Genomic DNA, 12,539 nt, shown 5'->3' on the forward strand with positions numbered 1-12,539 from the left:
GGCCGCCTGGACCCCCTCCACCGGGCCCTCCTCCGTACCTGGCCGGGACCTCATCTCCAAACCGCGCCATCCTCTGGTCACCGAGAACCAGTCTTCACGAAGCAGTGGAGAAGGAGACCAATGCTCAGCTGTGCAGCCACACAACATTACATCCCATCCGGATCAGAACGGCTCATATGCACAACGGGTTGTCTTTAAGCTGAACACCTGCAGCTGCTGAGCCGATCCGTGCTGGTCTCAGCAGACCAGGACGCCCATGAACCGTCTCCTCTCTTCTTGTGGGTGTGAGGAAATGAAATGTGTGGTCGGTCTGCTGGCTGCCTGGCTGCTCTGTGGTGGTTCTGCGGGGAGCCTCACTCACTGTGGGTTCTGGTTTTAATAAAAAAAAGGAGGTTTCAGCTCCAACATGAGATCATGGAGAGACTGAAGCAGCTTCACATGAATGTTTCATGTTGTCCATGTTCATGCCTTCATCAGCCTCCTGCAGCTCTCCTTCTTTAATCTCATGACAGCAGGGTTGGTAATCTGAACGCCTCTAATATCACACAGGCCTCAGTGATTAGATTAGATTATTAGATTCTCCAAAATCAATGTGAAGATAATTAACAGATAGCTACCGCCCTCCGAGGCGTTCCACTGAGCATGTCCAAACGCTCGTGCTGCTGAAGGTTTAAAGAGGAGAATAAAAAACTGGATTATTTATTTATTTCTGAAACATCCGCAATGTTTGGCTCAGTGTGTGGCAATATGTGGCTCCCGACACCTCACAGCTCTCTCTCTATGCGCCCTGACGAGCCTCAGAGCAGGAAAATGGAGACATCTGTTGTTAAAGCATCTGATATCAGAGAATCAGAGAGACGAGCTCAGGAAGAAGGAAGGGAAAATACCGGTGTCATTGTTGTCGAGCGATGCAGAGAGAATTATTCTCCTAAAAGAATTCATGAGAATCCTCCCTCACTGCAACCATCATCACCTCCTCTTCATCACCTGCGCGGCCATCCAGGAGCTGAGCAGGGGACACACGGACGGCAAAGACACGGGGCCGGCGTACACCCTGTCCTGGTCTCGGTTCGGCTGGTCTCGGTTCCTGCAGCAGTGCCGAGAAAGTCCCTCACCATCCCCGGCCCGAAGAGTCTGTACCGCGGTCGGCTCTGATCAGCTGAACGTCCTTCCTCTCTCTCTTTGGAGTGTAGAGCTCCTCGCAGCCTCCTCTTCGTCCAGCGGCCCCAAGGGGAGGAGGAGAGGGACAGACCGACCGACGGACGGACGGACGGACGGATGGATGGAGGGATGGATGTGCCACTCGATGGATGGAGACCAAAATAAAAGGGAGGGACCGAGTATTCCTCTGCTGTCTGCCTAGAACTCAGATTGATCGCAGCGCGCGCTGAATCTCAGTGTGTGTGAGAGAGAGAGTGTGTGTGTGAGAGAGAGTGTGTGTGTGTGTGTGTGTGAGCAGCTGAAGGTTCTGCAGCAGCAGCACATGACGCACGAGCTCGAACAACTTCCAGACGTATGACACGGACAGAGGCTCCGTCTATCGCCTGGTGTTCAGGTGCCACTGGCTGCAGACCAGGAGGACTGTAGACCAGGAGGACTGTAGACCAGGAGGACTGTAGACGAGGAAGACTGTAGACCAGGAGGACTGTAGACCAGGAGGACTGTAGACCAGGAGGACTGTAGACGAGGAAGACTGTAGACCAGGAAGACTGCAGACCAGGAGGACTGAATCTCCCCACAGTCTAACTGAGTCTCACTACAGTCCAACTCCTGATCATTTAAAATGCGTAAACAGCATGTTGGCGTACAGGTGACATCAGCGAGTATCAGACTTCCCTCCCATCTGTGTGTGTGTGTGTCTCTCTCTCTCTCTCTCTCTCTCTCTCTCTCTCTCTCTCTCTCTGTCTCTCTGTGTATTTCAGGACCTCGTAAGTATGCTTATTATAGTCAGAGCCTGTGTATGTGTATGTGGAGAGGCGGGGTGTTGGCATCATGCAGCATGTGCAAAGATTCAGCTGCAACCAAAGCTGACAATGACTGCGCGCGCTAAGGCGCGTGAGCAGAGGGAATGCGCGTCAAAGTGCGCGCGTGATTCTGTGTGTGTTTGTTGGGGGAGGAGGAGGGGGGAGGCTATTCTTAGCAACAGACATTTGGAAATTAATGGACGAAGAGAGCTCTCTCCTCCCTCCCCTCCCCTCCCCGAAAACGAGTCGAGGATCTTCTTCCCTGGCTTCCTCCCCTCCCCTTCCTCCCCTCCCCTTCCTCTCCTCCTCCCCTCCCTTCCTCTCCTCCTCCCTCATACCTCTACCTAAACCCAGGTGCCTCTTCATGGTGTGACCATATGCTTTCCTCCACAGCCCGGGCACAACACAGGTTTCAATGACATAACACAGAGGCAGCAAGGGCATGCAGGGGGGCAGAGATCCTGAGAACACTCCTTTAAATCAGCATAATATATCTGTCTGTGTATCCCACATGATATTATTACATCTGTGAAATGCCATGAGTCACTCACGACACCGTGAGCACAGACCTGGTGCCACGTTCTGTAAAGTCCCAGAGGCGAGATGGGGGGAAGCTGCATCCCACAACATCAGGACCACAACCCCCCTCATCCACTGTGAGACCGGATTGATGGAGTCCAGAAATAACTGCTTCTTTGAATGGGAAGGGATCAAACACAGATTTAAGGGGGGGTGGAGGAATCATTACACCTCTCTGAGATATGGAATCAGAGGAGAAACCCTGCACGTGCTCGGGCAGATCAATAACAGCGCGACCTTAACCGTCTATCTGATATGAGAGAGAGGGATCAGTTTGCTCTGCCTTCACTTCAGAAGACTTCCGGCTGAGAGGGGTGAGACTGACCCCACCACAAGGGCACAGAGCAAAACATTAAAGACACAACCTTAGATTAGATTAGATAGATTATTATAGCTTTCTTTATGAAGACAGTCTTAGTCCAGGGGTTCCCAAAGTGTGGGTCGGGACCCTCTGGGGGGTCACAGAATGTCTTCCAGAATGTTTTTTTTAGGTTATCTAAAAATAGTACATTTCACCCATTATAGTAAAAATATCAACAAAGAATAGAAGCTAAACTTGAAATCAAACCTTGTAAATATAAAGTGTAATGAGTTTTCTGCCTTTCTTTGTTTCCAGATGACTCCTCAGTTTAGGGTTAGTGAACAGTTAATGATCTAAAGCATCAGTAGCAGCAGGTTCATTCATAACACACAGGAAACACAGACACATGCTCATATAGGGAGGGTCACTTTCTGCAGACCAGCTACATGAAAACACATTAAGTCACTCTGAGGGACAGGGGGGGGGGGGGGTCACGAGTATCTGGCACCTTTATTTTGGGGGTCATGGGCTGAAAAGTTGGGGAACAAAAAACAACAAAGTGAGAGTCCATCAGTTTCTCTCTCACATAAAAGGGAAAGACCTCCTGTTTTCTCTCCGTTCTGGATCTGAGCCTCGTGGCCTTCAGTGAAAACCTGCAGGTATCTCAAAGCAGACTCCTCGACCACCTCTCTGTTCACATCTTCCTCAGACTGGAATAAAGAACTGTCTGTTTTCCTCTGATGTTGTGATCATTAACCTCACTGGCTCTATTTCAGGACCACGGCCAGCACCACCACTGAGTACAACCGAATCAGAACCACGGAGAGCTCCTGAACAATCAGCATCCTGATACCCAAACTATCAGAGCGAGGACAGAGAGAGGACGCTGACATGAAGACGGTAGGTTTAATAACTATGGGATGTCACCATAACTGATTCTGTCTTCTCTTTTGAAAGCATCTGGTCAGTGTCTGATATGTGTTTGGTGTTTCTGGCCTCACTGCCACAGACTAAAGTCAAAGATAAACAGACCTACATCACATTCAGAACAACACTGGAAGAAATGCCCCTCCAAAAACAAGAAAGAAAACTTATTTGAAGGTACTTTTACTTTGAAATAAGCATAAAAATCTGCTAATAGAAGAAGTGAAAATGTTCTTGGTAAGATTTCTTAAAATAAGACGTAATATTTAGAAAACTGTGATCTTCAAATGATCAGGGAAAACTTATTTAAGCAATATTGTCCCAGTATGTTAAAGCTTAGTGTCTCAGAATAAGACAGGAATGATAATAATTCATATTTATTCACTAATACATTTCAACTTCTTCATGTGAGATATATTCACCTTAATGTGAGTTGTATTATAGCAGCACTTCTCTAGGTTTAAGACCATCTTGTTCTTGAAATAAGATGACAAAGTTGAATTGTTGAGATCTAATGTCTTCTCATAGTGAGCTGGATATACTAATATTCAGTCATGTTGTTCTTTAGGAGAAGCTCTGCTCTAAAGGAGCTGTTTCATTGTGTGCATGGAGTTTGAGGAGGAAGATTTATATCTGATTTAAAGAAACAGTGTCTGAAAACTGAAACCCACCCTTAAAAACAACAACTTCTCTTTCTTTACTTCTTTCTTTCTTTCTTTCTTTCTTTCTTTCTTTCTTTCTTTCTTTCTTTCTTTCTTTCTTTCTTTCTTTCTTTCTTTCTTTCTTTCTTCCTTCTTTCTTTCTTTCTTTCTTTCCTTCTTTCTTCCTTCCTTTCTTCCTGTCTTCCTTCCTTCTTTCCTTCCTTCCTTTCTTTCTTCCTTCTTTCCTTCCTTTCTTTCTTTCTTTCTTCCTTCTTTCTTTCTTTCTTCCTTCTTTCCTTCCTTCCTTTCTTTCTTTCTTTCTTTCTTTCTTTCTTTCTTTCTTTCTTTCTTTCTTCCTTCTTTCCTTCCTTCCTTCCTTTCTTTCTTTCTTCCTTCCTTCCATCAATGGATTTGTTTTCTGATAGATTAATAAAAGTCATTTCCTTAAATCAAGTAAAGTGTTTGTCTTAAATCTTCTATAAATAAGATCTCAGATTGAAAAATGTCTGAAATGTTAAATAAACCTTGTTTCTTCTAAATTAAAACTCAAAACAAGATCATTTAAAGATTGTTTGACTGAACAAGATATTTAAGAAGTCTTAAAACAAGTCCCTCTATCTCTCTCTAATGTTCCTTGTTAAGTAAATGTTAAATCAAGAGGGAGAAGACATTTAGACTCAACATGAGAATATTTCACTTGGTAAGATTTGGAGTTTTGCAGTGCATATATATTAATATAACATGTTTGCATAGTAACATTTTATAATTCAACATCTTGATTTGTTTGTCTTTGTATATTTTATGACATCTTTATATTTTATCTGCAGCAATGGAAACCTTTTAGATTTAGCAGTTTCTTATGTGTCTAAAAAATGTTAAACAAAAGCAACGACTAATGCTGAGAAATTCAAAATGAAGTCATAATTGAAGACTTTAAATTTGTCTACAGACTCCACAGACTGTTATATTGTTGGTGTGTGTGTGTGTTTGTATGAGTGTGTGTTCATAAACGTGTGTTTACACTCGAGTGTGATGATCTGTGAAATGATCTATCGCCCCTCTGAGCTGCAGCCTGTGAGGAGCAGCAGCCTTCTGTCTGAACCTGTTTCTTTTCTTCCACACAGGCGGCATGAGAAGCACCGAGGAGCATCAACTCCAAGGCCATGCATGCATAAAACATTGTTACCTCACAGGAGCACACACACTGTCTCCACAGAGGACACACTGCACAGCTACATGATGATACATGTTCTTATGGAGTATTCTGCTGAGATAAATACTGCAACATGACGATCGGCTGGAGTGTCTTCCACCAAGACTGAAACAACATCCTCTGTCACATGTTCAAAGCAGGGCTTTCTTTTAGAATAACTGATCCACTCTTTAATAACAAACACAAGGAGGCCATGAGTCTGCACAGCAGGACTTCATGTTTGGTCTAGTATCTCTGACCGTGGTGACTCCATCCCTACAGCTCCTCTCCTCCTCCTGTTTCTGTCTTCATGATGATTTAAAAACTCTGCAGACTTTTTAATAAAAGTTGCAGCATAAAGAGTGTAGGCATTCAGGGTTACAGTTAAAGTTGTACATTCTGATTGGATGCTAAAATCTATGAGAAGCAGAAACAATGAAACCTCATTTCTAAAATAAAGATAATGACTCAGCCCGACTGGATGCAGAAAGTCATTAAACTTTAAATGTCTTCAGTCAAAACAGAGTGATGCTCAAGTGAACAATCTGAGAAGCATTTGCTACCTTAAACATCTTAGTTTAATATCAGAATAAATCAGGGCGTGGGACGGCTCCCACTTTAAGCTTAAAGACATCCCAGAGTCCATCTCTGGAGTCTGAAAGAGTCTGGGTTGTCCTGGATTGTTTGTCTTCTCCTGTCAGATGTTCAAATGGCAGAGAGCTGTGAGGCTGGAGCTCTGAGGCGAGGGCCTAAAAAGGAGTGTCGTGACTCAATGATTCATAAGGCTGAATAATTCAATGGCCGGATGCATGTAGAGCACTGCGCCCCTGCTGAACCCGGTCCTCCGCAGACCCGATGCAGAACTGCATGTTAACGTCTGAACAAACTGTGGTGGACTCACAAACACCAGTAAACAGTGTGTAGCATGAACGCAGCATGACGTCCATGTTTACTCACCACAGATTGGGAGTCGGAGCAGGTGACGTTTAAAGAGAGAAGTGGGTCAGATCAACTTCTGGTTCTTCTTCTTCCTGCAGACACACGGACAAACATATCAGAGCTGCAGGATAAACCACCAAAACAAAGGAACGCCAAGCTGCTGCTGCTGATGAACACTTACTCACTGCTGTTCGTGGATTGGAAGTCATCACTTTTAAAATGTCAGTTTGACCAAAAATCTAATAATAAGACGTCTTCTTGTGTTCTGAGGAGTATGAGCAACTTTTTAGACTCTCAGGGATGAGTCATGGAGGTAATCTGCAGAGTGATTCATTAGACTGTTCCTGAGGAGCTTTACATATGTATACAAGCTTTGTTTGAGATGATCACACACTCACACACACACACACACACACACACACACACACACACACACACGCACACACACACACACACGCACACACACACCACACACACACACACACACACACACACATACACAGAGTGAACAGCTAGTTCATGATGGAGGGCAGCCATACTCTCACATTTTTTCATTTTGCAGCAGCTAACGACTGGAACATTTTACAAAACACCCTCAAACTCTCAACTCTGACTCCACTAACAACCTTCAAGCTAAAACTTCAACAGATTTGAACTGACTGCTGCTCCTGCTGATCACTTTGGACTTTACTTACATGCATACTTGTATACACACATACTTTTTTACACCTTGTGCACATTGCTTGTTACTTGTCCACTTTTGTTCTATTTATGTTTATATGTCTGTGTGTGTGTGTGTGTGTGTGTGTGTGTGTGTGTGTGTGTGTGTGTGTGTGTGTGTGTGTGTGTGTGTGTGTGTGTGTTCCTGTTGGCGCCTCTTGGCCAGGTCATGTTTGTAAATGAGAACTGGTTCTCAAACATTTTGACCTGGTAAAATAAAGGTCGAATAAACATGTGATGCTCCAAACTGAACTCAAGCTGTATAATCAGCAGTCAGAGGAATGACCAGAGGAACACTCAGAGAGGACGAGCTCCAGTTAGTCTCATCTCTTCATCAGTCATCTCTTCTTCATGGTAGAGTATTCATACTGTTTGTGTGCTGCTGAGGTATTCATGCTTCTACATGAACATGTTCAGGATCTTTATGATGCATAAACATCTTCAGCCTGTGTGCAGTGTATCACAGTGGAGTAACAGCACACAGGCTGCTCACATGTTCATCCAGATTGACCGCTGCCAAGTGTTTTTCTGGCTGTTTTCAGTCTAATTGCATGATTCAACAGAAGGCATACGGACGCCCTCAGGACAAGCTGACCGATGATAATGCAGCGAATCGCAGACGCTTCAAACGAGCGCACCAACTGGGAATTAGAATATGAACCCAAAACACTCATCATGGCTGGGTGAGTGTGATGCTGCGGGCAGAAACACAGCAACCAACAATGAAATGGGCATCACATCAGTTGTGTGTCTGCGTTAGAGGAGGGGGGGTGGTGTGACTTAGTTTTATTGTGGATGCTCACTGACCGAGACCAACAGCCGGCTCACAGGAGGAGCACTAATAATCCCTGCAGTGGATGAGCATGCTGGACGTATAGGCTGAATACGTCTATGAGTGCATGGCTTACAGACACAAGTACATTACCTGAGTTTCATCCTGCTGATATAAGCATTATGCATTTTTAAACAGATAGAATGTTGAACCCAGTCATAAGTAGGCTAACACAGCTGCCTCTGCACAAGCTACATCTTCTCCCTCCAGCTGGATCTCCTCCGGGCTCCTCTGCTCTCACACCTTTCAGATCTCAGACCTGATACCTCAGATTCAGGGTTCACAGGAACCTGAGAGGGCAGAGGAGACGCCTCGAATTAAATGGTTTGCACAGAAACAAAGAAAAGAGGAAAAGAGAGAGAGAGAGAGAGAGAGAGAGAGAGAGAGAGAGAGAGAGAGAGAGAGAGAGAGAGAGAGAGAGAGAGAGAGAGAGAGAGCGGTAACCTGTCCTTACTGGTAAATAGGCCACTGTGTTTTTCTGAAGGAATCTCTAGTGAGGATGAAGTCACCACTTTCTTTCTCTCTCTCTCTCTCTCTCTCTCTCTCTCTCTCTCTCTCTCTCTCTCTTTCATTCATACTCCAGTTCTTTTTCAATCCATCAAATAATTTAAGGTTTCTTATCTTTCATCTTTCATTAAGGCTCAAAGAGGACTATTGTTTCTTTTCTGGTCCTTTAACTCTGAGTCTTTAGTCTTTAGCTAATACTACTAATAGCTTTGGAGAAGATTTTTTGTTTCTAGATTCCCATCCCAAAATATGCATTTACAACATTCTTTTTTTCCTTGACTCAATAAGAAAGAGGGGGTTGCTAGAAAATGACCGAAATTAATTTAATAAGGTTAAAAATAATAATAATAATATTTCTTATTTTTTTGCAATATTTTGTGCAAAACTGTATTCATGGAATATTTGTCTTGCTCTTGTGCTAAATTAAATATTTTGAATTTTGTTAAAGTTTCTGCATTTCATGAAATATTCTTTGTTTAGTGAATGTGAAGCTGACCTTCAGGGCTTGAAATAAATAAAAGCACCCTGGTGCTCTCAGGTAACAATTATCAAGAACTGACTCTTTGTAGAGTCTTGTTGGTCCTTGTCATTAAACATGAGTATGGATAAATTATAATCATATATAAATATAGGCTGACATTATTTTCTCCAGATGTTGGTACAGAGAGAGAGGAGTGACTGTTAACCTGGAAGCATGTGCAACTCTGAGAGTTTGCCTCCCTCCAGTGGTTACAGTGAAGACTTGCAGCATCAATAATAATAATAATAATAATAATAATAATAATAATAATAATAATAATAATAATAATAATAATAATAATAATAATAATAATAATAATAATAATAATGTAAAAAATAGTGTCACAACAAATGTTCAAATGAGAGTATTATTAATAACTATGTACATTGAATGAATTCTCATGTGCAGGTTCCATGAACTGACTCTCAGTGTTTCTATTCTTATATATATGTTAATGAATATCTTCAGTCTCATCTGTGTTTACTCATCTCCAGTTTAAAATGTTAAATTAACTTCCTATAGTTCAATAAAAGACAGATACCTGTACAATCAGCTGACCTCTGTTCGAAGACTACGCCTCCCAGAATGCACTGCGGTTTCAACATGGCGGCGCTCAGCGCAGTGTGACTCCTGTCAACAAGACCCGAAGCTGCAGCAGGAGATCCGGACTGTGTGCTGGGTCTACGTGTTCTGGGTCTAATTGCGCTGGTCTCAGTGTGCTGGGTCTAAGTGTTCTGGGTGTCAGTGTGCTGGGTCTAAGTGTTCTGGGTCTCAGTGTGCTGGGTCTAAGTGTTCTGGGTCTCAGTGTCCTGGTCTAAGTGTTCTGGGTCTAAGTGTTCTGGGTCTCAGTGTGCTGGGTCTAAGTGTTCTGGGTCTCAGTGTCCTGGTCTACGTGTTCTGGGTCTAATTGCGCTGGTCTCAGTGTGCTGGGTCTAAGTGTTCTGGGTCTCAGTGTGCTGGGTCTAAGTGTTCTGGGTCTCAGTGTCCTGGTCTAAGTGTTCTGGGTCTCAGTGTTCTGGGTCTCAGTGTCCTGGTCTAAGTGTTCTGGGTCTCAGTGTCCTGGTCTAAGTGTTCTGGGTCTCAGTGTTCTGGGTCTCAGTGTTCTGGGTCTCACTGTGACCCCTCAGAGACCAGGATGAAGCTGCTGCTCTCGGTTCTCTCCCGGACCCACAGATCAGCTGTTGGCTCCAAACACTTCCGGTCTCTGAGCCTGTCTCCTCTCCGGGGTCACGCGCTGGTGGTCGGCTCTAGTCCGGAGCTCGTGCAGAGACTGGGTGCGCAGGTGGAGGTGAGGACCAGCTTCATCACTGAGGAAGAGGAGGGGGTCTTTCTGCAGGAGCTGGATCCGGGTCTGAAGAAGAAACGCTACGAGTTCGACCACTGGGACGATGTGAGTCATGAGAGCTCAGCTTAAAATCAAAGACTAAGACCTTTTTATTTCCCACTGCCTTCCTATCTTAGATTATTTTAACTTTAAATGCAAGTTTAATTGAATTCTTACATATTTCTAATGATCCTTTTATTTCTGTTTTATTAGATTTGTCATTTTAATGGTGCTCTCCTTCATCCTCTGAATGTCTGAATGTCTGAATGTTTGAATGTAAAGCACATGGAGTTGAATTAAAGCTGCCTTCATGTCATCATTTGTTCACACTCATACAGGAGAGGAGCTCAAACCTCCACCTGAGTCTCCACACACCTGCTCCTTATAGAGTGTTTCATGAGAACACACACACTTTAACATCTTTTTAAATGCATAAAAAGTTTGCTCACTAAATGTTTGAATTTAACAAATATGAAGTGTAGGTCCCTTCCACCATCCAGCACCCTAACACTCTCCTTATTGTACTTCCTGTTTCAGGCGATCCACGGGTACAGAGAGACGGAGAGAGCGAGGTGGGGGTCGGCGTGTGAGGAGGTCTTGAACCGCGTCCGCTTCGCCGCATTCCCTCAAGACAGTCAGCTCCTCGGACCGGTGCACGTTCTAGACCTGGACAAGACCGGATTCATCAAGCCTCACATCGACAGCGTCAAGGTGAGCGTCTTCAGTCCTCCTACTCTGCATGTAGAGAGCTTCACACAGACTCAGGGATCCTCTTTGATCCTCTTTGATCACTGTGCTGGTTCCTCAGTTCTGTGGGACCACCATCGCCGGACTGAGTCTCCTGTCAGACAGCATCATGCGCTTGGTGAAGGAGGACGCCCCTGGTGAATGGCTGGACCTGCTGCTGCCCCGACGCTCCCTCTACATCCTGAGGTTCAGCACAAACTACTAAACCTTCACAGAGAGCTTTAGAGTCACTTCACAGGATGTTTATGAGTAATGTGATGAAGGCAGGAGGTCATATGTGACCAAGACCATGCTGAGACACCAGACGCTGCAGGTGATGTTTGGGTCCTCACCAAAGAAGGATCGTCTCTTACAGCAACATATGGTGGACAGAAAGTCTGCTGTCTGCTGTCCTTCCTGTTTTATAGAGAGGTTATTAAAGGCATACTGTAGTCAGATAAGTTCAGTGTGAGGAAGGATCTGAAGATGAATCATTTGTCCCTTTGTGTAAGTTTGAAGTAATGTGTTTGTTCTGCTCTCTCCACATTCAGGGACGAGGCCCGGTTTAACTTCACTCACGAGATCCTGAAGGAGGAAGACTCTGAGTTCAACGGACTGAAGGTTCCCCGACAGCGCCGCATCTCTGTCATCTGCAGGAACCTTCCAGACTCTGAGAGAACAGAACCTGAACTCTGAGACTGTGTCTGTTATCTCTGACATTAAGCTTCTCCTCATGTTCAGTTAATAAACTGTATTTAATGAAAGTGTCGCCTCCCTGCTGTGTGACCTGTGACCTGTGACCTGTGACCTGTGACCTGGGACCTGTGAGGGTCAGGACGTCGGGCTCTAAAGAACCCTGCAGTGACGTGCTCCACAGCTTCAATGTTTCAGGGATCAGAACCAGGAGAACGAGCCGTGAGCTGTTTACACTGAAGGTCCTGCTCAGGTCTGAATGAACCTTTCACAATAAGAGCGTGGTCTGGATCCAGTCTAAATATAATCTCAGGAACAATCACTGCAGGAGGGTTTGATATCCATAAATCATTTCATTATGCAAATGTTGATCCACCATTAAAGAGATCTGTTTAACATTACTCTCACTGCTGTGTTCCTCTGTCTCTGTGTTCCTCTGTGTTCCTCTGTGTTCCTCTGTGTTCCTCTGTGTTCCTCTGTGTTCCTCTGTGTTCCTCTGTCTCTGTGTTCCTCTGTCTCTGTGTTCCTCTGCGTCCTCTGTCTCTGTGTTCCTCTGTGTTCCTCTGTCTCTGTGTTCCTCTGTCTCTGTGTTCCTCTGTGTTCCTCTGTGTTCCTCTGTGTTCCTCTGTGTTCCTCTGTGTTCCTCTGTGTTCCTCTGTCTCTGTGTTCCTCTGTGT

General features: G+C 44.5%; 2 protein-coding genes and 1 long non-coding RNA gene across 4 annotated transcripts in view; 2 read left to right on the plus strand and 1 right to left on the minus strand.

Annotated features, from left to right (window-relative positions):
* Window positions 1-6,182: 6,182 nt before the first annotated feature.
* On the minus strand, window positions 6,183-10,004 carry LOC117809664. The gene is made up of 3 exons (XR_004630606.1): window positions 9,678-10,004; window positions 6,559-6,632; window positions 6,183-6,350 (listed from the first exon to the last, which is right to left on the minus strand). It is a non-coding gene; the product is annotated as an uncharacterized LOC117809664 (long non-coding RNA).
* A 6-nt stretch (window positions 10,005-10,010) lies between these two features.
* alkbh7 (alkB homolog 7) lies at window positions 10,011-12,263 on the plus strand. Its single transcript, XM_034679115.1, has 4 exons — window positions 10,011-10,509; window positions 10,981-11,154; window positions 11,252-11,376; window positions 11,721-12,263. Exons 1-4 carry the CDS (start codon window positions 10,255-10,257, stop codon window positions 11,863-11,865), a joined length of 699 nt encoding a protein of 232 aa, XP_034535006.1. The 5' UTR covers window positions 10,011-10,254; the 3' UTR covers window positions 11,866-12,263.
* Window positions 12,264-12,536: 273 nt separating this feature from the next.
* LOC117809665 (GDP-L-fucose synthase-like) overlaps window positions 12,537-12,539 on the plus strand; it is a 4,470-nt gene continuing 4,467 nt past the window's right edge. For both annotated transcript variants that reach the window (XM_034679116.1, XM_034679117.1), the window contains exon 1: window positions 12,537-12,539. This exon is cut by the window's right edge. The gene's annotated coding sequence lies outside the window, so the exon portion shown is untranslated.

Source organism: Notolabrus celidotus, unplaced genomic scaffold (genome assembly GCF_009762535.1).
Source record: "Notolabrus celidotus isolate fNotCel1 unplaced genomic scaffold, fNotCel1.pri scaffold_327_arrow_ctg1, whole genome shotgun sequence".
NCBI lineage: Eukaryota > Metazoa > Chordata > Actinopteri > Labriformes > Labridae > Notolabrus > Notolabrus celidotus.